The sequence below is a fragment of the Argentina silus genome, assembly GCF_951799395.1.
Source record: "Argentina silus genome assembly, chromosome: 3".
In the NCBI taxonomy this organism is placed as follows: domain Eukaryota; kingdom Metazoa; phylum Chordata; class Actinopteri; order Argentiniformes; family Argentinidae; genus Argentina; species Argentina silus.
The window spans coordinates 13,412,607-13,436,919 of NC_139657.1; the positions used below are offsets into that span (position 1 = coordinate 13,412,607).

The following is a 24,313-nucleotide window of genomic DNA, read 5'->3' on the forward strand; positions in this document are numbered from 1 at the left end:
GTGGTTGAAGAACTGTTTTTTGAGAGTTTGGAGAACTCTTTCAGTGCCACACACTTGGGTGGCAGTGCCACCTTTTGACACATGTGAAGGACCGCATGACCGAGAGTCAGCAGAGTGGAAAACTGATGAGGCATACCGTACCTATCACCATGGAGATGGAATCAGAACCATGGTCACAGTCCAGACCAGCACTCATGATTTCCATGTAAATAATGCTTTTATAATATTCCAATACTAAGATATCTCATCACTTCTAGATCATGAGCTGCATTAATCTAGCACTTAGATTAGCAATCAATAAATTACATTGTTGCAACAATACTTTCCAATACAGATCAAATCTAATCAATAATCATATTTGACATTGGAATAGTGCCTAACATCCCTGCCTTCTTCCTGCCTATGTTGTGTGTGTAAGGTGGACCTGGGAAGGCTTTCAGACTGCAGTGAGTACTTCCGAGCCCTATCCCAGTCCAGCATGAGGGAGACCTCTGAGAGCCTGATCCTTTTAGACCATATTCCCTCCTCCGTCTTCCACAGTCTTCTGGAATTCATCTTCAGGAGTCGTTTCAGCGTTCCTCAGGAGGAGTTGGGAGTGCACATCCAGGTGGGCAGATCTCAAATGGGACCCTGCTATTTCCCCATATTGTAGTCTAAGTAAGTTAGTTTAATCTTGTTTAAAGTCAGTGTGCTGTTGGTAGCTTGTGTATTTTGCTGTGGCTATCCTGCCTTAAGCTCAGGAACCTAGTTTCTATTGGAAGCCAGCTGTTTGAAGCCAATTGCTGTGAATTGCTGTCATCTCCAGTGGGAGGGCATGACACTATCCTGCAAGGCATTTAACCCCTGCTCACACGTGTCTCTGCCTGTCTTGCAGACATTTCTGCTTGGATGTCAGCCCACCACCTCAAGCTCAATCTTAACAAGACTGAGCTGCTCTTCCTGTGTGTGGCGAACATCACAGCGACAGCACGCTCCTGTAGATTCTTCCTTTACAACGTCAGAAGGATACATCCATTCCTCACCAGAGAAGCAGCACAACTTTTGGTCCAAACACTTGTGATCTCTCGCCTTGACTACTGCAACACACTCTTGGGCTGTCTCCCTGCCTCCACCATCAGGCCTCTGCAGCTCATCCAGAACACTGCCGCCCGTCTGGTGTTCAACCTCCCCAAATTCTCCCATGTCACTCCCCTCCTCTGCACCCTTCACTGGCTCCCAGTAGCAGCTCCCATCAGATTCAAGACCCTGGTGCTCATCTACTGGGCGGCAAAGGGAACAGCCCCTCCCTACTTGCAAGCAATGGTCAGCCCCCAAACTCCTGCCCGATCACTCCGCTCTTCCACCTCGGCTGGCCGCCTGGCACCGCCGCCTCTACGTGGATGCAGCAGCCGCACTATTCGGTCACAGCTTTTCACTGTCCTGGGACCCCGCTGGTGGAACGAGCTTCCCACTGCTGACATGACTGCAGAGTCACTACCAATCTTCTGCCGTAGATTGAAGACCCATCTCTTCAGGCTACATCTTAACGGTCCCCCCTAAAGACCTCTTCACCCCCACTAGCCCCCTGTACAAAAGAAAAAGTATTTTTTCCTTCTTCTAGCATTGTGACTGCCTATGGCCGCTGGTCCCGAGCATTGATTACTTTATCTTATGATGACTGATGGATAGATGATTCACTTGCTTAAACGAATATTTTGTATTTGTTGTAAGTCACTTTGGATAAAGGTAAATGTAACCTAATGTAGTTGAAACTTCAATGACCAAATCCTCACCATATATGGCTCTTTGAATGTTTGAAGCAGTGGTTATAACCTGACCAAACTGTCTCTCCATGACTCTAAAGGTGGGCAGCTACCTCCTGGCTGAGGCCTTCCTCTCACGGTGCCTGTCAGCCCTGACATGTGTGCTAACCCCAGACACCTGCCTGTCCTACCTGGGCCTGGCCCGGAACATCTGCTGTGCTGAGCTGCAGGAGACAGTGTTCTCCTACCTGAGCAGACACCTGCTGGAGCTGCCCCACCTCACCAGGTGTGTGAGATACATTGCTGTTCAGTATGATACAGACCCCAAACATTAATCATTATGTGTTTTGATTTGATGGCCATAAATTCCTGGTGTCCAAAGTAGCAAAAAAAACTATGTGGAAATGATGCATGAAGTTATGATTCATTGGTTAAGGTAAGGGTTAACATTAGGGTTAGTTGTCTGTGATGGAAACCACATATGTGGATGTTGTATCCTGTAGAATGAGAAGTTGTTGTGCCTCAGGTGTGTTGATGCTAGGGAGAGGGCGGAGCTGGTTCGTCTGAGGTCACAGGGTGACCTACGCCTGTGCAGCCTCAGGAAGGAGAATTTGACCACCTGGAATGACCCAGAAACAGAAGCTGCCCGTAACCTCTTCAGCCTAGAGGGGTCAGAGGTCAATGGAGACTGGTGTCCAGTCACAGAGCTCCCCTTCACAGCTGATAAGTGGTGTTTCACCACAGTGGTCCTACATAACTACCTCTACCTTATAGGGGGCTACAGGCAACGGGTGAAGAGGGGCTGGGAGTTTAAAATGGCTTCATTTAGGTATAATCCTTTCACCCATACCTGGGTCTCCACAGCTCCTCTGATCAAGGTGAGTATAAGGTACTACATTGTCTTCATGTGTTGCACATCAGATAGACAAAACACACATACAGTTTGTTACACAGAGGGTGTGTATTGTAACGACTCAAGTACTTAGTCAGAGGACTCAAATGCATGACTCGGAGACAAAAACTTAAATCCAATAGAATAGTCTTTACTATCAAAAAAGGTTCGGTACACAGGTAGGCAGTTCAAAAAGTCAGGCAGATAATCTGAAAAGGGGCAGGCAAAAAGCAAAGTCAGAAACACTATCAGAGATCAAAATAACCAGGAATACTCAACACAAGGAACAATCACTGTAACGCTTGACACAAGGTACAAAGACTATGGCACAGAGACAGTGGAACACAGACTAAATATACAGGGAAGGATGATGAGGAACAGGTGAAGCCAATCAGGGCGGGGTAGACAATCACACAGGCGGGAAACACAAAGGCAGGTGATGAAGTGTCTGAAATGAGAGACAAGGTGAGTAACACAAAAATAAACAGGAAACAATAAATGAAATAACATGAAACAAAGACAAACATAAACTAAGGAACAGGGCGGGACGCTACATGTATATGGTATATTGTTGAACGCAACAATAGCCACCATCTCTGTCCTCCACAGCACAGGAGGCATTTTAGTGCTGTGGCGTGTAATGACTGTATCTATGCTGTGGGAGGCTGGTACCTGGACTCTCTGGTGACACCTGACTCCAGTACAGCCATCTACACTGCAGTGGAACGGTACGACCTCTGGGAGGACACATGGAGGTTTGTCTTCCTGCCACAACGGGGCCATGAATAGCAGTTGGCAGCTAGTCATAGCAAACTTAGCGTTGCACAGTGATGCTGTCTTCTTGACAGACCTGAGATGCTGCCTCTTATTAGGAGCATGAATCATTGGGTGTGTGCAGGGACCGTAACCAGTGTACATTTTTTCATGCACAACCCATCTAAGGGTTCAGGAGGAATCCTTCCCCAGGAGATTTATTTCCAGATCAACTGCTTCAAGATCAACTACATACTGTATGCAATGAATGGATCTTAGATGTGTTTATTCTTTGGCAACTTTGCTATTTTGCTTTTATTTTTGCCAACTTCGATAATGCCCCTCCACCAAAATGAACAAGCTGTCTCAAAGCAAATCATTGATATCATAGGAGCTTATGAATCATTAGACAGATTTTTTCAGAATTCATTAATCTTATTTTTTTGTGGACCTTGAGCGTCTCCCTCCCTGTCTTCCCACTCCTAGGGCCTCTATTTGCACACGCACCTCCACTGGCCTCGTATGGCACTCCCTCCACTATAGCCTAACCACGTCCTTGCATTCATATCGCCCTCACAAAATTCTGCTTGTAGAAGAGAAGCAAGCTTATAGCCTACATCATGCTGAAATAGTCTACCAAAACATCTTTAAAATCCTGAAAAGGCCTATAATACAATATAGCCTGTCATTACTGATGGGGAAATGTGTGGAGAAAGTGCCACTGCGTTATTGAGAAACTCGGCTGTTGCGCAGCATTGTTGATGCAAACTTGCGCTATTTGTGGGCAGGTGAAAGTGCAAGAGAGAGAGAGAGAAAGACAGACACAGAGAGAGGGAAATGTGCTCATTGAAAAGCATGATAAAGCAAGTTGTAAAATTCACCATTTTGATCACAAACTAGACAATTTGAATACAGTAAAACTGAAATACAGAGATCATGACCTTGGTATCCTCAATGGTAGTTATGGCCCTGGGTGTGTGCTCTCTGCTCTAGGTTTGTCTCCTCACTGCCCCTCACTGACTTCCAGTTCACCATGTCCCTGTCCTATGACATCCCCCTGGCCACCAGCCTGGGACACTGCCTCTACATCCTCGGGAACATCCAGAGAACCGGGGAGAAACTGGTTCTGCAGTATGACACCGGACAAGGTAAAGCCGGGCAGACTTTATTAAGGAATAATGTATACGCTGGCTGAAGGAAGTGCACCCAAGTGTCGAAAGTAAAGCTTCCATTCCCTCAGATCCCCAACCGCTTGTGTGCTCCCTCTCCTAGACTCCTGGTTGGAGCTGCTCCCTACCCTGACCAGGGCCGACGCAGACATCCCCAGCCTGTACTTCCTGGGCGCCACAGACAAGCTGTTTGTGATTGGAGGGAACAACTCAGAGAACGTGGTGACGTCATTCTGTGTGGAGTCTCGGCAGTGGGAACAGGTGAGAATCCAGATAGAGGTAAAGGAGGATTAGACAGTGATGTCCTTAAAGCTTTAACAAAAAGTCACATTGAACACCTAATGAATGAAACTGAATAAATTAGTCCCCATGTAAGTAAGCCCACTTCCTGATTGCTTTTCTGACATAATGGCTTTCCAATATCTCTATTCCATTCTAGGTGCGTGGGGCTGAGAAGGTGGCATTGGCAGGGCAGGGAACAATACTGGGTGACCAGGTGTATATGCCGGGGATAGAGCACAATTCTGTGGTAAAGCTGGACCTCCACTCACTCTCCCTCAGCGTTCTCCCTCCTCTCCCCATCGCCACACGCTACGAAGCCCTCTTCCACCTTCACTTCTGACGTATCTCACATGAATAAATCTATCAATCAATTAATCAATCTTTGCTGCTGTCATTTTGGCTCTTATTGGAGTTTAGGCCAGGGTTGTGTTGTTAAGCACTTTATGAATGCAGACTCAACCTCAAGATGGAACTCTACTACATGAAGACTCATGTAGTTCTGAGGCCTCCTTTGGAGGTCTGGAGAATTTTAGATTAGCTGATCTGGCTTGGATTGAACTGGAAGGAGCGCTGGGAAAATGTGCTTGCAATTTCATTGGATGTTACATTCCAAGAACCCTTCCCCCACATGCCTGTAGAATGGTTAGCCTACTTGTTGTTTATGTGCGTCATCTTTTCCGACCGGGTAGGACTATTTTGCAGTTTGCAACATTAAAGACAATGTAAATAAACCATAAGCCAAACAGAAGGAAAAACTGAGTTCTGTTATTTTGAAGCTCTGCCCAAGTAAGGTACTGTATTTGATTAGTTTGATGTATTGCAAGGCGTCCTTTGACTTTCCAATAGAGGACAACTCACTGGCTGTGGTGGTCTTACATACTCTGGACTTCTATTCGGCCAGATCTCAGTTTCTTAAATGTGTTTTCCCACAGATTGACATAAAGTATAGTCAATACAGCAGGAAGAATCTGATTGGTTTAGGGCAGAACAAATCCGATTGGTTTCTAAAATGTTAACAGATGCACAACTTTTGAAAACACAATTAACACATACAATTGGTCTCCTACCTTGAGTAAAATAGCAAGCTAGCAGCAACATGCTAAGCTAATCATAGCAAACTAGCTAGCTAAGCATTTAGCAACAGCTACTCATGTTGAATTACGAAATAGAGCCAGCTAGTTTGGTGTCAAATATACAAATAAGTCAGCTAACATGTATTTTGATTGAATATAGTTGAATAAGCTATATAAACATACAAATTGGAATGGACTATTATTAGTAGTAATTTTTTTAAACCTTTATTTATCCAGGTTAGTTTCATTGAGATAAAATCTATTTTTCAAGAGAGACCTGGTCCAAGACAGCAACCAAGGAAAACAATATTTCAGACAATTCATAAACGATGACACCAACGATGGCTATGGCTATACATCACTGACAAACTTTTATCTATATTGTATGAAATCAATGGTGTTTCAGGAACTAGAGCACTCCCCAATGGTGCTGTTCAGATGGGCTGGTGGGGAGGTCGTATTACAGCCCAGCAGTACCCACCATCACTACCCCCCTCTGCTTCCTAAAATAGAACAGTTGGACAGAACTGTTGTCCTGCACACACAGAGCTCCATGTCGGCCCTGTCAGGGCTAACTGACTATGGAAAAGAGACGCTTTATAGAACTGACTGGATCTGCTGCCATTGGAATTCCACAGGCTGGATTTATGCAAGTTTAGAATGTCATTATATTGTTTCACTTTTGTCGTGTGTTTGATGATATCATTGGCATGTGGTTTTCAAGCTAACTCCACAGCTGCTGCCGTTGAACTGTTTGTTTAACTTATCAGACACGTGACTTTGATATGGCTGGATAGAAGTAGTCATTTGGAGAAGTGTCAAATGGAGAAGTGTTGCTTGGACTAGGGTATCTGCTCAGTAATCTAGTATTCCATCACACAGGATATTTTGAGTACAATGCATTTGTTTCCTCTTTAGTTGAACTATCTACTATGAGGTTGCTACAGCAGAATACTTTGAGTTCATTATCATGTGCAGCGTGCACCTCTAGTAGGTTGTAGGATTTACTTACACACAGATAAAAAAAAAAATCATCATAGAAACATACAACATACAAAAGTCATCATCATGAATCCTCTCAGACAGTATTTGACTGGTGTGCTTCTGTGGCTAAGCTTGTGGTTGAAGAACTGTTTTTTGAGAGTTTGGAGAACTCTTTCAGTGCCACACACTTGGGTGGCAGTGCCACCTTTTGACACATGTGAAGGACCGCATGACCGAGAGTCAGCAGAGTGGAAAACCGATGAGGCATACCGTACCTATCACCATGGAGATGGAATCAGAACCATGGTCACAGTCCAGACCAGCACTCATGATTTCCATGTAAATAATGCTTTTATAATATTCCAATACTAAGATATCTCATCACTTCTAGATCATGAGCTGCATTAATCTAGCTTTCCAATACAGATCAAATCTAATCAATAATCATATTTGACATTGGAATAGTGCCTAACATCCCTGCCTTCTTCCTGCCTATGTTGTGTGTGTAAGGTGGACCTGGGAAGGCTTTCAGACTGCAGTGAGTACTTCCGAGCCCTATCCCAGTCCAGCATGAGGGAGACCTCTGAGAGCCTGATCCTTTTAGACCATATTCCCTCCTCTGTCTTCCACAGTCTTCTGGAATTCATCTTCAGGAGTCGTTTCAGCATTCCTCAGGAGGAGTTGGGAGTGCACATCCAGGTGGGCAGATCTCAAATGGGACCCTGCTATTCCCCCATATTCTAGTTGAATTATTGTTGAGTTGTACTCTTGTTTGAACCAGTGGTTATAACCTGACCAAACTGTCTCTCCATGACTCTAAAGGTGGGCAGCTACCTCCTGGCTGAGGCCTTCCTCTCACGGTGCCTGTCAGCCCTGACACGTGTGCTAACCCCAGACACCTGCCTGTCCTACCTGGACCTGGCCCGGAACATCTGCTGTGCTGAGCTGCAGGAGACAGTGTTCTCCTACCTGAGCAGACACCTGCTGGAGCTGCCCCACCTCACCAGGTGTGTGAGATAAATTGCTGTTCAGTATGATACAGACCCCAAACATTAATCATTATGTGTTTTGATTTGATGGCCATAAATTCCTGGTGTCCAAAGTAGCAAAAAAAAACTATGTGGAAATGATGCATGAAGTTATGATTCATTGGTTAAGGTAAGGGTTAACATTAGGGTTAGTCGTCTGTGATGGATACCACATATGTGGATGTTGTATCCTGTAGAATGAGAAGTTGTTGTGCCTCAGGTGTGTTGATGCTAGGGAGAGGGCGGAGCTGGTTCGTCTGAGGTCACAGGGTGACCTACGCCTGTGCAGCCTCAGGAAGGAGAATTTGACCACCTGGAATGACCCGGAAACAGAAGCCGCCCGTAACCTCTTCAGCCTAGAGGGGTCAGAGGTCAATGGAGACTGGTGTCCAGTCACAGAGCTCCCCTTCACAGCTGATAAATGGTGTTTCACCACAGTGGTCCTACATAACTACCTCTACCTTATAGGGGGCTACAGGCAACAGGTGAAGAAGGGCTGGGAGTTTAAAATGGCTTCATTTAGGTATAATCCCTTCACCCATATCTGGATCTCCACAGCTCCTCTGATCAAGGTGTGTTTAAGGTACTGTACTGTATGTTTGTACTGTACTTTTGTCGCGCATCAAAAAAACAAAAGACACATACTGTTCAGTTTGTTACACAGATTGTGGGTGGTTATACTGTTGAACTCTGTGTCCTCCACGGTACAGGAGGCATTTTAGGGCTGTGGCGTGTGATGGCTGTATCTATGCTGTGGGTGACTGGTACCTGGACTCTCTGGTGACACCTGACTCCAGAACAGCCATCGACACTGCAGTGGAATGCTATGACCCCTGGGAGGACACATGGAGGTTTGTCTTCCTTCCACGACAGCCATGAATAGCAGATGGCAGCTGCACTGTGATGCTGTCTTCATGACAGACCTGAAATGTTGCTGTAATAAGGAGCATAAATCAGTGTTTGGGAGCTTGAATCAGTGGTGTGTGCTCTCTGCTCTAGGTTTGTCTCCTCACTGCCCCTCACTGACTTCCAGTTCACCATGTCCCTGTCCTATGACATCCCCCTGGCCACCAGTCTGGGACACTGCCTCTACATCCTCGGGGACATCCAGAGAACCGGGGAGAAACTGGTTCTGCAGTATGACACCAGACAAGGTAAAGCCGGGCAGACTTTATTAAGGAATAATGTATACGCTGGCTGAAGGAAGTGCACCCAGGTGTCGAAAGTAAAGCTTCCATTCCCTCAGATCCCCAACCGCTTGTGTGCTCCCTCTCCTAGACTCCTGGTTGGAGCTGCTCCCTACCCTGACCAGGGCCGACGCAGACATCCCCAGCCTGTACTTCCTGGGCGCCACAGACAAGCTGTTTGTGATTGGAGGGAACAACTCAGAGAACGCGGTGACGTCATTCTGTGTGGAGTCTCGGCAGTGGGAACAGGTGAGAATCCAGATAGAGATAAAGGAGGATTAGACAGTGATCCTTGACAAAAAGTCACATTGAACACCTAATGAATGAAACTGAAGAAGTTAGTCCTTGTGTGTAAGTAAGCCCACTTCCTGACATAATCGCTTTCCAATATTTATATTCTGTTCTAGGTGCGTGGGGCTGAGAAGGTGGCGTTAGCAGGCCAGGGAACAGTACTGGGTGACCAGGTGTATATGCCGGACATAGAGCACAATTCTGTGGTAAAGCTGGACCTCCACTCACTCTCCCTCAGCGTTCTCCCTCCTCTCCCCATCTCCACACGCTACGAAGCCCTCTTCCACCTTCACTTCTGACGTACCTCACATTAATAAATCAATCAATCTTTGCTGCTGTCATTTTGGCTTGCTCTTATTGGAGTTTAGGCCATGGTTGTGTTGTTAAGCACTTTGTGACTTTTTGAGGACAACTCAGTAGCTGTGCTGGTCTTCTATTTGGCCAGATCTCAGTTTCTTGGACAGGTTTTCCTCAAGTTTGCCCCCTACCTGATGGGTTAGTCCTGTTACCGTTAACACTACGTGACAAATACATTTGAAAAGACTAACCTGAGACTAACTTGAGAGAAAAGCAGACAGTCAGTGACTCTTTAACAGGTGGAGTGACACGACAACTGATCACAGTGTGGGTTGTTACATAACATGGCCATTATGATAACAACTTGCCATGGTATGAATTTACAGTTTCACCGTCTTGACAGTTTTAAAAAATATATATATATTTTTTTTTTTATTACTGTCAAGACATTGATATCAGATATTGTAGAGGTGGACTGTATGGATTTGAGTGCTGAATGGTCTAGTGTAGAGTTCTGCTGGCACGTGAGGTTAGAGTTGAGCTCTGGATGGTGTCCGGTTTCAGAGAGAGAAGCCTGGGAAAGGAGAGAGAGAGAGAGAGTCAGCTGGAGGAAGTACAGAGGGAGAAAGGGGGGGAGTGAGGGGTGGAGGGAGGCAAAAAGCATAGCGGGTAGCTTTGCTCTCAGTACCTGAGCAAAACCGCTTCAAGGGCATTTGAGTCACACACAGAGCAGACACAAGCCCTTGTGCAGAGGAATTCCTCTGACACATTAAGAGAAACCTTTCATCTCAACTCACCAAGGCTCAACTGAATCTGGTTGCAAATAGGTAAGTCATTATTGTGAATGTTTGGTTGTGATAGACTAGAGTTAAATACAAACTTGAACTCAGTTTGACATAGGTATGGTTTGTTTTTGGTCCTCCTGTGTAATGGTGTCACTCTTAATACATGTGTGCTTTGGGAATCAGTCTCATGTCTGACAGGAAAATTATGTTCTGCCATATCATTGTGTTAATATCACAAACATTTGATTTTGTATTTTTGATTGTAAAACTAAATGAAGTGAAGGACTATCTAACACTTCTCTGACCACCTAGTCTACAGTCACATATGGCCAATGATCAGAGTGATCTCTATGGGAAGAATAATAAAATATCCCCCCATAATAATTCGTCATACAAAAAGTTAATCAATGTAGTCAATGGAGAACCTCATCATGCTCATCATAGTCTGCAGTGTTTATATTTTTAAACCCATCCTACTTCTGAGCGCATGCTTCACCGGCACACCGCTATATCTGGCGTTTCAACTTTGGCCCACTTGGCAACTCCAGTCATATGGAAAAAGAAATTCAAGATCAACGTGTCATCCGGGCCACAACATAAACTGACTTAACCTCCAAACATTCCGTTTAGGTAGACTGACACGGCCTACATATGTACATTGGCCAAATGCACGCTTTAAACTATAATCGTAGGGTTTCCTTGATTGGAGATATAGCCTGGCTAGCAGGAATTTATGACATTATCATATGTATGATATTTATGAATCTATCGTAGGTATACGTTATCGCCTTTACCAGAGGTTAATAAAGGACTTTTAATAAATGTGTTTATCTTTGGACTTGGATTGGAGAGGAACCGTTATTTAACGGCATTCATTCACTCATTGCGCGAGGGCAAACATTTGAAATCCGTCACCGACTTAATATAGCCTAGCACTGCAGCTCAGCAGAACAGCTCTACCCCCTCTCTGACCCTCTCCGACCCTCTCCCTCTGTGTCTGTTATAGCAGTTTATAATCTACGTTACCGAATGGCGGAGGCGCATCAGGCGGTGGGCTTCCAGTTTACCGTGACCCCCGACGGTATCGACCTTCACTTGAGCCGAGAAGTTCTCAAACACATCTACTTGTTGGGAGTGACGTCATGGAGGAAGCGCGCCATAAGGTTCAAGGTTGGCCTACGCTTAGTTAAAGTTGCCTAGCCTTCTGTTTGATAATAATAATAATAATAATAATAATAATAATAATAATAATAATAATAATAATAATCAACCACAAATGTGAACCTTGATCTTAGCTTAGGATTTGGAAAACTGGTCCCTGTCTGAACAGTTGGCCTCCTTCAAAACTCACTTTCTTTCCCCCAGAATGGCATATTAACAGGGGTGTACCCTGCCAGTCCATCCAGTTGGCTGATTGTTGTGATCGCCATCATGAGCACCATGTATGCCCGGATAGACCCATCACTGGGTATGATAGACAGCATCAAGAGGACCTTGCCTGTTAGGTCAGAAAGCCCTTACTTATTTGGAATGTAGTTTCCCTGTTGATACTGCTCACTGTCATGTGGGGGTGGTAGGGGGTTATTTTTGTATATATACAACCTAACTGTGTAACAACTTGTTCTCCTGATAGATAAACACAATTCATTAGATACGGTTGCAAGCTTTAAGATGGATTGGTAGGCCTAATAGTTATACAGTAATTCCATCAATTACTGCATTTTATATCATGTGATTCCTACTGATGAAGTAGCCTACTGTACCTGGGATATTTGTTGAGTTTTAATTGCAGGTCTACCTTGGTTTGTTGGCACGTTGTCATATACACTGCATATTTTTACATAAGGACTTTTCTTTCCTCTGTTTTTAGCTTTTATGAATGATATGGATAAATGTAACCACCTGTTGTTATGTCTCTCCTGTCTGCAGTGGCTATATGACAGTGCAGACCCAGACAGTGTTGAGTGTCATCCTGTTTGCCACTGGTCTGTGGCTGTCCTTCATTTTCCTCCTGAGGTACATGCTCAAAGTCCTGCTTTCCTACCATGGATGGATGTTTGAGTCCCATGGGAAGATGAGCTACTCCACCAAGCTGTGGCTGGTGAGTCTGTCTGTCTGTCTGTCTGTCTGTCTGTCTGTCTGTCTGTCTGTCTGTCTGTCTGTTTGTTTAGACTGGTGTCTGTCAGCCATGCAGTAAATTTCTCTTCTCGCTGTTGTTGTTATTTGTTTTTCCTCAGTGCCTGGTGAAGATGTTCTCTGGGCGCAGGCCCCTCCTCTACAGCTTCCAGGCCTCATTACCCAGACTTCCCGTACCCAGCGTAGATGATACCATCAAGAGGGTGAGTGAGAGAGAGAGGGGGGGGGCTGCGGGGGGGGGGGGGGGGGGGGGGGGGGGGCTGATGATGAGATGATGATTTCTCAGCGTGTCATTTAGTCCCACCTCAGTTGAGGCCATGTCGTTGTCACATTAGACCCGCCTTTTATCCTCACAGCACCCTTCTCATCCCACAGTACCTGGAGTCAGTTCGCCCTCTGTTGGATGATGAGCAGTACAAACAGATGGAGATTGTGGCTAACGACTTTAAAAAAGACCAAGCACCGAAACTCCAGAAATACCTTGTCCTCAAATCCTGGTGGGCAACGAATTACGTACGTATTCCCAGAGGAGGGGTGATCTTTCCTGAAACAGAATTCCTGATGTGATACCATAGACCTATGTTCATCATTGACCTCCCCACAAGGCAATATACACATTTTTTCTGATTGTTGTTGGTGTGATCATATAGTGTAAGGATTGATTTTAACAGATAGTTGTATCTGTGACAGGTAAGCGATTGGTGGGAGGAGTACATCTACCTGAAAGGCAGGAGCCCTATTATGGTTAACAGTAACTTCTATGCCATGGTAAGAGTTGCCCCCAGGCTGTAACTAATTATACATTAATTATACATAGATGTTGCCATTGTGTAATGTTGTATAACATTGTATGAAATGTTGCATATTGTAACACACTTATTAGTGTGTGTGTGTGTGTGTGTGTGTGTGTGTGTGTGTGTAGGACTTATTGTATGTGACACCAACACACAGACAAGCAGCGCGGGCAGGGAATGTGGTTCATGCCATGCTGCAGTACAGACGCAAACTAGAGCGAGGAGAACATGCACCGGTAATGACAACTCTCTTCCTCCTCTCTCTTCCTCCTCTGTGCCCCTCTCTGTTCCTCCCATCTCCAACTCCCCTCATCCCTATTCTCCCCTCTCTGAGCCTCTCAAATCACTCTGGTCTCTCCCCTCCCTCTGTACTCCTGAGATCATTCTGGTTCCTCTGCCCTTCATCCAGTTGACCCTCCTCCCTCTGCTCTGTCTCTCTACATCCTAGAATAAACCATCTCCTTTTCTCTTTTTGTCTCTCTTTCTCTCAGCTGAGGGCCCTTGGGATCGTGCCCATGTGTTCCTATCAGATGGAGAGGATGTTCAACACTACACGCATCCCTGGCATAGAGACAGGTGAGCAGTGTGTGTGTGTGTGTGTGTGTCTGTCTGTCTGTCTGTCTGTCTGTCTGTCTGTCTGTCTGTCTGTCTGTCTGTCTGTCTGTCTGTGTGTGTGTGTGCGTGCGCGTATGTTTGTTACCTTATGGTCAGACTACCTCATTCTCCTCATCCCCTCCACATCCAGACTTTGTTCAGCACCTGAATGACCGTAAGCACCTTGTGGTGTACCATAAGGGCAGGTTCTTCAAAGTGTGGCTGTACCATGGGGGGCGCCACCTCTGGCCCTGCGAGCTAGAGACCCAGTTCCAGAGGATCCTCAACGACACCACAGAACCCCAGCCTGGAGAGCTGAAATTGGCTGCCCTGACAGCAGGAAACAGGTACACACACACACACACACACACACACACACACACACACATACACACACACACACACACACACACACACACACACACACACACACACAAAAACACAAACACACACATACACACATTGGTGCCAAAATGAACAACTCCTCCTTCCCCCAAGAGTCCCATGGGCGAAGGCGCGTCTCAAGTATTTCGGCCAGGGCGCTAACAAAGCCTCGCTCGAAGCCATCGAGACCTCCTCCTTCTTCCTGACGCTGGATGACGAGTCGCATGGTTACAATCCAGAGAAACTGGGATCACTGGACCTGTATGCTAAGTCTCTGCTGCACGGGAAGTGTTACGACAGGTAGGACCGTCTAAAACACCCAGACGAAGCGTTGAGTGTGGAATCTGATGATCTAGCATAGAATTCGAATGATACGGAAATTTCTCTCTTTGAGGTGGTTTGACAAGTCTTTCACCCTGATCGCCTATGAGAATGGAAAAGTTGGAGTGAACGCAGAACACTCCTGGGCGGATGCACCCATCGTAGGGCACATGTGGGAGGTAATGATAGTCAAACAGTCAAAAGTATTAAACTAGTATAAAACTAGTATTAAAAAAACACAGCACATGACATGATGTGAAACATGGTGGGATGGTGCCGACAATATATTGTGTGATTTGCATATTGAATAGTATCTGTGACACTGAATAAAAGAAGCATGATGATAAGATTCTATGTTTTAATAAAAGCACTACCGGTCTATAAAGGTGTGGACAGCTCCCTAGTTTTGAGAAAGGATAACAGGTGCTATGCTTTTTTTTTGCAGTACGTCTTAGCAACGGACTGCTTCCATCTTGGCTACACGGAGGAGGGACACTGCAAGGGTGATGTCAACAAGGGCCTGCCTCCCCCCACTAAACTGCAGTGGGACATTCCGGTGGCGGTAAGGCCTCTGATTCATTTGGAATAGCCCCGGTCTTTACCATGAAGTGCTGAACACTTTATTCTACATGGGTCTCAGCCCATGAGTGTTCACCCTCTGTAGTCTCTCTGTCATTTGTCTGTTCTGGTCTCTCTCTGTCCTCTCTCTGACCTCTCTCTGTCCTCTCTCTGACCTCTCTCTCTGGTCTCTCCTCCCACACAGTGCCAGGAGATCATTGAAGGCTCCTACATGATTGCTAAGGAGATAGCTGACGATGTAGACTTCCATGGCTGTCTGTTTGATGAGTTTGGGAAAGGCCTGATCAAGAAATGCAGGACCAGCCCTGATGCCTTCATCCAGATAGCACTGCAGCTGGCACAGTTCAGGGTACGACTGCCATGGGCCGTCCTCCCGTTTATGGGATTAGGAGTATAATACAGTATATCAAAGTTAATTTTTTTAACATGAATCATGAAGTTAAAGCATTCAATCTCAAGTCAAGGTGTTGTTCATATGGTGAAACTCTGACCAAATGTGTGTTGTGTGTCTGTCTGGATTACAGGATAAGGGAGAGTTTTGTCTGACGTACGAGGCGTCCATGACTCGTATGTTCCGTGAGGGGCGGACAGAGACAGTGCGTTCCTGCACCTTTGAGTCCACAGCCTTCGTCAGAGCCATGGAGGACAAGAGCACAACAGTGAGCTCGGCACACACACACACGCACACACACACACACACACACACACACACACATACACACACACCACACCACACAACACGCACCACACACACACCACACACACACCACACACACACCAGACACACACATGCACAGACTTTGAACATAGTTGATAGTTCAAAGAGGTGTGGGTGTCATAACAATAACAACAGTATGAGTGAAGGTCATTCGACTGCCTCGTTTTGATACACACTATCAGTAGATGACATGGTGTAACTCTGCCAGCAAGCAGGTTAGGCCACTCTGTCCCTGGGAACTGGGTCACCAAGACCATCTACCAGCTCGTGTGTTCTTGTACTCTGTACTCTGACCTGGTCAGCTGAGGACGACCATTGGCTCCAGAGCTAGAGTTTCTAGGAATGTGTTATTCCCTTTAATCCTATCAAGGGAGCTTTTCCTTGGTACTGTTGCCTTGTACTACCTTGAAACTTGAAACGTGATTGACTTGGTCGGACACAGGTTGTGATCGGGTCGGGTGGGTTGTTGTTGTTGTCTTTGTGAACAGAGCTCTCAGAGACTGGACCTGTTCCGGAAGGCAGCGGACAAGCACCAGAACATGTACCGTCTGGCTATGACCGGCTCTGGTATCGACCGACACCTCTTCTGTCTGTATGTCATGTCCAAATACCTGGGCATCGACTCGCCATTCCTCAAACAGGTCAGTTCGCCACCATAGTGATATCATGGTGAAATAGTGTACTTGCCCCCCTCTGATGTGATGATGCCTACCAAGTGGCCTTCATTTCTTACCAATCTTCTCTTTCCCTCTCTCCCTATCTCCCTACCTCCTACCTCCTACCTCCCCCCCCCCCTGTAGGTTCTGTCTGAGCCCTGGAGGTTGTCCACCAGTCAGACTCCTCAGCAGCAGCTCAACTTGGTTGACATCAATAAGTTCCCCCAATATGTTGGTGCTGGAGGGGGGTTCGGCCCAGTGAGTTCTCACACACACACACACACACACACACACACACACACACACACACACACACACACACACACACACACACACACACACACACACACACACACACACACACACACACACACACACACACACACACACACACACACACACACACAGTACTACAGTGATCCTGTCTCTAGGGTAGTTCAGTAATGGTGCTTTCCTGCTCCCCCAGGTGGCCGATGATGGCTATGGTGTCTCCTACATCATCGTGGGAGAGAACCTCATCACATTCCACATCTCCAGCAAGTTCTCCAGCCCCGAGACAGTGAGGAGTAACACTTAATCAAATAAAAAGAACCACAGACTATATCACTTACATACCACCTTTATTCCACAAGATGTGGATGTTCATCAGCTTCCTGCCTTATGTGATGTCCCGTCCTCCCCCTCTTTCTCTCTTTTCTTTTCCATCCTCTCTGTCTCTCCCTGTCCTCTTGTTCCATCTCTGCTCTCTCTTTCTCTCTGCAGGACTCATACCGCTTTGGACAGAACATCCGCCAGGCCATGCTGGACATCCAAGGGCTTTTCAACCAAACGGACAAAAAGGAAAAGAAGAAAGAGATTTGAGGAAAATCTGTTAGACAGACAAACTGCAGCGCAGGGAACTCTCTCTAAACAGCCTCAGTGCAAGTCTCAGGCATATTCTCTGCTGCATGACTTTTGGAAAGTGTTACAACTGAGTAGCAGAGCTAGGTTTGTTTATCTAGTATGCCACTCAAAAGGTTTATCCTCTTAAACAGGAGGACATCTATCACAGTCACTATTTAACTATTTATTTAAAACACTGATGAAATGGCAGTGAACTGTAACGGCGGGCATAGTGTTTAATGTAATTGAACGCCAGCAACAGTTGACTTTTAAGACAATAGTTCAACGGACTTAGAACAAAGTATAATTATCGTCTAATGAAGACATTCAGCTGCTTCGTTTATAGACTGCTACAAGGTTGTTCCTTATTGTAATATGTGCATATGTACACTTGTAAATAACCCTATTTAGCCATTTTATAGTATTGTAATATATAATTGCTTATCTGAAATTGTTAACTTGTTACATTCTTGTGTATGTATGTACTAACAGTATAACATAGAGTATTATAATAAACTGTGTTGACGATGATTTTCAATGTAATCTACAGAACCTTAAAAACCGCTCCCTAGTTTACAGTTGATCAAACCTGCCTTCGCAATCTTTAGCAATTTCAATCTGTTCATGATACACTATTGAATCACAGATTTGTATATCATTGACAATACATAAATCATTGGGTTGATGAACATCTAAAAAAATAAAAAAATAAACAAGACAGAAGAAAAGACAAACTATTTCACTGTAAGAGAGGATCCAGTTTTATTTCTGCTTGGGAAGAAGTGCCATACCACCCATTTATGGTAACCAGACATTTCAAAAGGCCATACATCTGGTGACAGTAGAAATGGCTTGTAACCCCACCCATGATGAAAAAACAGAAGAGATTTATTGGGGATCAATATATTCATCAATCAATATATTCATCAACAACAGTGTTGGAAGATCGCCGTGTGCACATTATATCTAACTTTTAGTAGGAGTACAGACCAATTCTATTGAACCTTGAGAGGTATAAGGGAATTGTGTGGGTACGGAGAAGGGGATATAGAACCACTCCATGAAACAGACACATGGATGCATACCTGTACTGTACGTCTCTTTTTATGATGAAGACTGTCAGAGCATCTCACAGGTAATCCATTTGAATGCATCGACTGGTGCAGTGCTCAAACAAGTCAGAAACTATTAGTATTACTAAAAAGTAATATGACTGATCTCAAGATACCTGCTTCCTGAGAAGGACCAGGGCTTTCATTTAGCATTTACAATATGATAGCATGGAGGTACACAGCTCTCCAAAGCCTACTCTGTGGAATCAGAGACATGAGACTCAGTCGACTGAACTTGTAATGAATAAATATAATTCTACTCACTTGCAAGTTCTGTACAACATTATTAATAGGAGGAGTCAAATTGGAACAGTGGGCAAATGAGAAAACTCTATATAATTGATTTATTTGTTGGGGAAAAATACAAAAAGTGAAAGTAAAAAAGCAAACCTTATATGTTCATACTTCTCCTCATCAAAGCACCTTTCCATTAATCATTCAAGGCATCAGTTACAGCTTTGAAGTAGAACGAGGCTTTAAACTGTACACATAGTGAACGGACAAACAAAAACGCTATCTCGCAATCCATCGGTTACACGTGCTTGTTGAGGGTACCCTTTAAAAAGAGCCCAAGAGGCAATAGACATCAGGATTCTCCTAAAGATTCAAAATGAATCAACAGTTTTGGATAATCATCTATCATCATCATCATCATCATCATCATCATCACTATCATATTCTTTAACCAGAAGTTGCCTGCCCATAAGGTGCATCTTCAGTTAACGTAACAGAATACAACAGACACAAAAGGCAAATGTATTTTTACTTTTGTTCTATTCTTAAGGTTTTGTTTTTAAAGTGAGTCCACTGTGAAGCCCTGCCCATAAGGCCATTGTCTGGAGCAGGTTCAGATACACATCAACCCAGTAATTCCTGTATATATATATATATATATATATATATATATACTTGTATACTTGTACACACTCTAGGATGGTTTCTAGAATATGCATCTTAAAAAAAAAAACTCGTCCGAGTTCTGTGGTTTCTGGTCTGCGTTGCAGTGGGGAAGGATTAGGAGGTGGCGCCAGGGGTGGGGTTGACATTCTGGTTGGAGATTTGAGGGGCCACCTCTATGATCCGAGGTTTGTCGATGATTCGGGCAGTGCGGTTTCCTTTCTCCACGATGCCGATGATCCACGCCTGGTGACCCTCGCCGTATTTGGGTGATTTGATCTCAGCACAGAAACGAGCAGCTTGTTCCCGAGGCAGACAGATCAACAGACCTCCTGCAGATGGAGAGAGAGAGAGAGAGAGAGAGAGAGTGAGTAAGTCAGACAAACAGAAAAAGACACAAAACACAAAAAGAGACACACCTACACACACATACACACACACACCTGATGTCTCGGGGCAGGTGCCGTGCATGAGTCCGAACATGTTTCCGCAGGCCTTGGACACAGCGGCCATCTTGGCGAGCACAGGGAGGTTGTGGATGACAAACGACACCTCGCTCCGCTGTTGCCGTGCCAACGTCTGGGCGTGACCCAGGATTCCGAACCCGGTGATGTCAGTCGCCGCGTGCGCGTTAAAAGTGTGCATCAGACCCGCCGCTATGGGGGGAGAGAGGGTCTTTAATGAAGAACACGCTACTGGAATCATCACCATATTAACATTATCAGGACGCTTTAAAACACAGCAAAAAACAATGTAATAATAATGTGTGTGTGTGTGTGTGTACCTGTCCTGTTGAGCCTGGCCATGTTCATCATGGCCTCCTGATAGGCCAACTCTACATCCTCTTGAGTCACCACCAGCTTGATCTTATTCCACTTCTCAGGCTGAGCGACACAGAGACGGACACACACAGGGACAGAGAGAGAAGGATGAGGGGGGGAATTCTCCTTTCTAAAAAGTCTCTTTTGGGAGTGAATACTGAGGTGAGACCTGTTCAAACCCCAGGTCAGACTTACTATGTCCAGCCACTGGTGCACTGCAACGGCCACCTGAGTCCCCAAAGGCTTGGTCAGCACCAACACATCCCCCGGCACTGCGTTGTCTGGCCTGTCAGACAGACACAGTCACAGCAGAGACACCGTCACATCACTATGACTAGCATTAGCATCACAAAAAAAAAAAAAACACATCTGTCATACGATCAAAACAGTCGCGATATCAAAACACTTCACATGATTGAAAAGGAGAGAGGAAAAAGGAGAACACAGAGGGGAAAAATCTGAAAGAGAAGGGGGAAAAAATAAGCCTGTCATAAAGGAAGCCGTTCTTACATGATGAACTCGTTGGGCTGGCACACGGTCGTCGCTACGCCCCCCAGGACCACCCAGGGGTTAAGGACCGTCTGCCCGCCTGTCACAGACGTGCCCGCTTCCTCCGACGCGTCTTTGAACCCCTGGATGATCAACGGCATCACTTTGTCCCGCTCCTAGCAGGGGAGGAAGGAGAGGGGGGAGAGAGAGAGAGGGGGCGGGGGGGATACACTATCATAATCATTCTATATCAACATTTGTCTTGTATTGATGTGTGGCATATCCAGGGGCTTTAATGCTTGACTGTGGATCCTAATAAAGCAGACTTATTACAAATATTGAAGTTCATGTGTGTTGCCATTGCATTTTACCTTGTCTGACAGTTTGTTGCTGACCCCCAGTAGCATTAGCATGTTGTCACATTCTGTTACTCCCATGGCATATAGGTCACTTAAAACGTTGGCACATGCGATTCGCCCCTGCCGAGAAGAAGCAGAGATTTCAAAATCAATCCCATTACAATTCTACCATGTAACTTCTAAGTAAATACAACGTAATTTCTGGCCCGTAAAATCATTTTAAAGTGATTAGGGTAAATAAAATGTAGTGTTATTGTTATATAGGGAGAGGGGACACACACCATCATGTAGGGGTCATCCACTATGGGGTAAATGTAGTCTGTTGTCTGGACGAGCGAAAGGCCTCCGTGTCTGAGGGGTATCACACAAGTGTCCATTCCGATGCCTGCGCAAAACACATTTAGATTGATCAATTGTGTATCTTCCTCTAAAAGTGTTATAATCAATAATTACTACAGTATAATCGATAAATACTTAAATAAATACATAAATAAGTACATATGTGTGTGTTTGAGGCAGGACATACCCAGCCTGGGCATTACTGCACCAAGGAACTGTTCATCCTCCTGGTAGTGGTTCTCCTGCAGGGATTCCAGAAGTTTCTGTAGTACGTCCTGGGGCACCTAGATGGTCATGATAACAACAATCAGAACAATCCTCCCAAGCGTAGCCCCAAGCCATAGCATCAGACAGAGCAGGTGTATGGTGAAACTCAATAATCCACAATATAATATTCTTGTTTTCTCATTCTTCTCCTATGAAATGTGACATTTCTGCCCCAGTGGCCTTTATCAGATTATGATAATGTAGCTCCCACCCACCTTGCAGCCCGTGCCCTTGAGCTCAGTGAAGCGTGTGAGTCTAAAGCTTTTGTCCAGCTCATAGCTCTCTGGGTTAAACGACTCCCTCACAGACATGGCTGGAGAAACGCTGGGCCTTCAACTACAGACCACACCTCTTCTCCCGGGGAATAACAGTCACTAATCTGGATGGAGAAGCAAAGAACGAGGGTGGAGAAACATAGTCAGCAAGGAGGAGGGAGACTGAAAGAGAAAGGATTAACAGCCAGTTGTTGTGTAACTTGTGTAACTTGAGAGTTAGCTGAAATGGTTAAGAAAGGCTTATGTTTACATTTCATAAAGACCTTTAATGCCAATGACAGTGGACTTAAACAGAACCAGGCCTCTCTAATCATTAAAGTGCTGTATGTGCACCTATACAAGGGTTTTGCTTTGGGTTAGACAACTCAGTGTGGATACCCACTCAAGAACAACACAGCTTGCAATTGCTGCAAAAACCAGAGAAGCCAGAATATTTTAGCAAAATAGTATGTTGAACAAAGATTTTACAATTTAATTAGGCCTACTCAAAGTGTGAATGCTCAATGTTAAAACTGTAATGATCCAAAGCATGTGAACTAATGATTAGGCTATTTGTGCACCACTGGTTGACACCTGTTCAAAGCCAGTTGACCCACCTCTAGCAACTTTAGGTGGGACAAGTTCAAGCCACCGTTTTCGTCTATTCTATAGAACACCACACAGCCACTCGTTGGCAGACGAGGACACTGTGTGTGTGTGTGTGTGTGTGTGTGTGTGTGCATAGTGTTCATTATTTCACGTGTGTTTCTTTGCTCACTTCCCCAGTGATGCAAGTGCGCCAAGGACTCACAACCAGACCTCACTAGTCGATTTCCGTTATTCAGTTTGCACTCACGTTTCAGTGGCATATTTACATGACGGAATACTGAAACTACACGGTTCGACATTTTGATAATGTCCTTGCACCCACGTGAGCTCAAATGAATAGCTCTGCAGCTCATTTCAAGCCCGGGGGGTTAGTTCGGAAGCTGGCTGTCTGCATAGAATTCTTGCACCCGGGGGCCTAGAAGAGAGGGGCGTTTTTTTAGCACTGCAAAAACAGCGCAACATGAAGTTAATTTCATGTGCGCACGCTCTAGTCTAAAATAATGCACAATTTTGCAGCCAACTTAATAATGAGCAAAACGTTATGGATTTATTCTCTGCCGACATTGATACATTGTGACTTGTTTCCTCTCCCTGTACCTGAGGCTCTTTGGTTATACAGGCTCATCAGCAGCCCAAAGGTTAGCTGGCCTGCAACATTATCAATGAGTTGATGTGCAAATCTAGCTAGATGGAAGTCATACATTCTGCGGTTGAGTTAGAGTTATTAAAACCGAATCCTTGAGTGGGCGTACGTGATTGGTTTAAGAAAAACGAAAAACAAAACGTTAAAGCATTTTATTTTTCGATGAAGCCGGGAGAGTAGAGCGTGAAAATGTCGGCGGTGGAAAAAATTAACCCTTTCGTATCCCGCGCCATGCGAGATATGCAACAACAGACTTTGAAACAATAAAATAACCCTACTCATGCAATTTGCACAACGTTTGCAATCATATGCTGCTTAAGAAATATTCAAAGTAGCCCCGTTTGCTTTTAAACGACTGAAGCAGAGTTATATTCATGTTACATTTCCCCTTTAATTGCCCTCACCAGTTTATCCTTACCGGTTTTGCTTTGCGGAGTCTCCCCGATACAAGAGCAGGGACAGTACCAGAATGCATTGGGAGGTAATCGGGCGCCCGTAAAGATAGCCTGACAAAAAATAAATTCAAATGCGTTTAATGTTTAATAATAGTATAGATTACATTTAATATGTCTTCAAATATGGGTGATTTAAATAGATATACACCAGTCTGAATATACCACAACTTCATAAAAGTCAGAACTATCAGGGGATAGAAGAGGTAAAAGCACGAGATCATAAAGGGTCCTCGAAAGACGACTGGCGCCTTTACCTCCCCTTTAAAGAATGGCAAAGTCTGGCAATAAAAAGTCAACAATGGATTGTACCTTTAATTTAGTGTTTTCCCTCCAATATGATATAGAGATTTTTGTTTATAGAGATGTTTGTTAAATATGATATTGTTTGTGAAATAAAGTCTGGTGATCAGTTTAGTATGACTTTTATTGTTTTAATTGTCATGGTCTGTTTAGGTGCTCTTTTTGCAATAGAGGGTTTGCCATACCCACAATTATTATCAGCTAATTAATTTTCATAAAAA

At 44.8% G+C, this 24,313-nt stretch overlaps 4 protein-coding genes across 6 annotated transcripts; 3 read left to right on the top strand and 1 right to left on the bottom strand.

Moving 5' to 3' along the window:
* Positions 1–163: 163 nt before the first annotated feature.
* LOC310802164 (kelch repeat and BTB domain-containing protein 13-like) lies at positions 164–5,178 on the top strand (the record flags this gene model as incomplete). The annotated part of the gene is made up of 8 exons (XM_083666456.1): positions 164–205; positions 419–607; positions 1,844–2,028; positions 2,269–2,620; positions 3,244–3,389; positions 4,381–4,535; positions 4,660–4,817; positions 4,996–5,178. The coding sequence occupies exons 1-8, from the start codon at positions 170–172 to the stop codon at positions 5,176–5,178; spliced, it is 1,404 nt and encodes a 467-aa protein (XP_083522582.1). The 5' UTR covers positions 164–169.
* A 2,287-nt stretch (positions 5,179–7,465) lies between these two features.
* Positions 7,466–9,700, top strand: LOC310802165 (kelch domain-containing protein 7A-like; the record flags this gene model as incomplete). Its single annotated transcript, XM_083666457.1, has 7 exons — positions 7,466–7,594; positions 7,718–7,902; positions 8,144–8,497; positions 8,634–8,774; positions 8,923–9,077; positions 9,202–9,359; positions 9,518–9,700. The coding sequence occupies 7 exons, from the start codon at positions 7,466–7,468 to the stop codon at positions 9,698–9,700; spliced, it is 1,305 nt and encodes a 434-aa protein (XP_083522583.1).
* Positions 9,701–10,426: 726 nt separating this feature from the next.
* On the top strand, positions 10,427–18,085 carry cpt1b (carnitine palmitoyltransferase 1B (muscle)). The gene is made up of 19 exons (XM_083667327.1): positions 10,427–10,525; positions 11,490–11,653; positions 11,849–11,988; positions 12,413–12,584; positions 12,721–12,822; positions 12,995–13,132; positions 13,310–13,387; positions 13,542–13,649; positions 13,905–13,989; positions 14,159–14,354; positions 14,506–14,691; positions 14,786–14,891; positions 15,158–15,274; positions 15,476–15,640; positions 15,816–15,950; positions 16,498–16,650; positions 16,810–16,923; positions 17,132–17,224; positions 17,428–18,085. Exons 2-19 carry the CDS (start codon positions 11,513–11,515, stop codon positions 17,524–17,526), a joined length of 2,328 nt encoding a protein of 775 aa, XP_083523453.1. The 5' UTR covers positions 10,427–10,525; positions 11,490–11,512; the 3' UTR covers positions 17,527–18,085.
* An 899-nt stretch (positions 18,086–18,984) lies between these two features.
* sephs1 (selenophosphate synthetase 1) lies at positions 18,985–23,773 on the bottom strand. 3 transcript variants are annotated; one of them, XM_083667328.1, is made up of 10 exons: positions 23,756–23,773; positions 22,047–22,210; positions 21,752–21,848; positions 21,507–21,610; positions 21,238–21,345; positions 20,888–21,042; positions 20,573–20,663; positions 20,341–20,440; positions 20,000–20,212; positions 18,985–19,888 (listed from the first exon to the last, which is right to left on the bottom strand). In XM_083667328.1, exons 2-10 carry the CDS (start codon positions 22,140–22,142, stop codon positions 19,674–19,676), a joined length of 1,179 nt encoding a protein of 392 aa, XP_083523454.1. In that variant the 5' UTR covers positions 22,143–22,210; positions 23,756–23,773; the 3' UTR covers positions 18,985–19,673. The 3 variants fall into 3 exon arrangements, with proteins under 3 accessions (XP_083523454.1, XP_083523456.1, XP_083523455.1); XM_083667330.1 differs by having other exon boundaries at positions 23,742–23,771; XM_083667329.1 differs by lacking the exon at positions 23,756–23,773 and adding an exon at positions 23,292–23,426.
* Between the last annotated feature and the right edge of the window lie 540 nt (positions 23,774–24,313).

Excerpts from the sequence above, each read along its gene's own strand:
- sephs1 (XM_083667328.1), bottom strand. The coding sequence starts at position 22,142 with ATGTCTGTGAGGGAGTCGTTTAACCCAGAGAGCTATGAGCTGGACAAA. Across the intron at positions 21,346-21,506 it reads TGGATGACCCCTACATGATG|GGGCGAATCGCATGTGCCAA; the intron begins GTGTGTGTCCCC and ends TCTTCTCGGCAG. Across the intron at positions 20,664-20,887 it reads CAGCCCAACGAGTTCATCAT|GCCAGACAACGCAGTGCCGG; the intron begins GTAAGAACGGCT and ends TCTGTCTGACAG.
- cpt1b (XM_083667327.1), top strand. The coding sequence starts at position 11,513 with ATGGCGGAGGCGCATCAGGCGGTGGGCTTCCAGTTTACCGTGACCCCC. Across the intron at positions 13,990-14,158 it reads CATCCCTGGCATAGAGACAG|ACTTTGTTCAGCACCTGAAT; the intron begins GTGAGCAGTGTG and ends CTCCACATCCAG. Across the intron at positions 14,692-14,785 it reads CACGGGAAGTGTTACGACAG|GTGGTTTGACAAGTCTTTCA; the intron begins GTAGGACCGTCT and ends TCTCTCTTTGAG.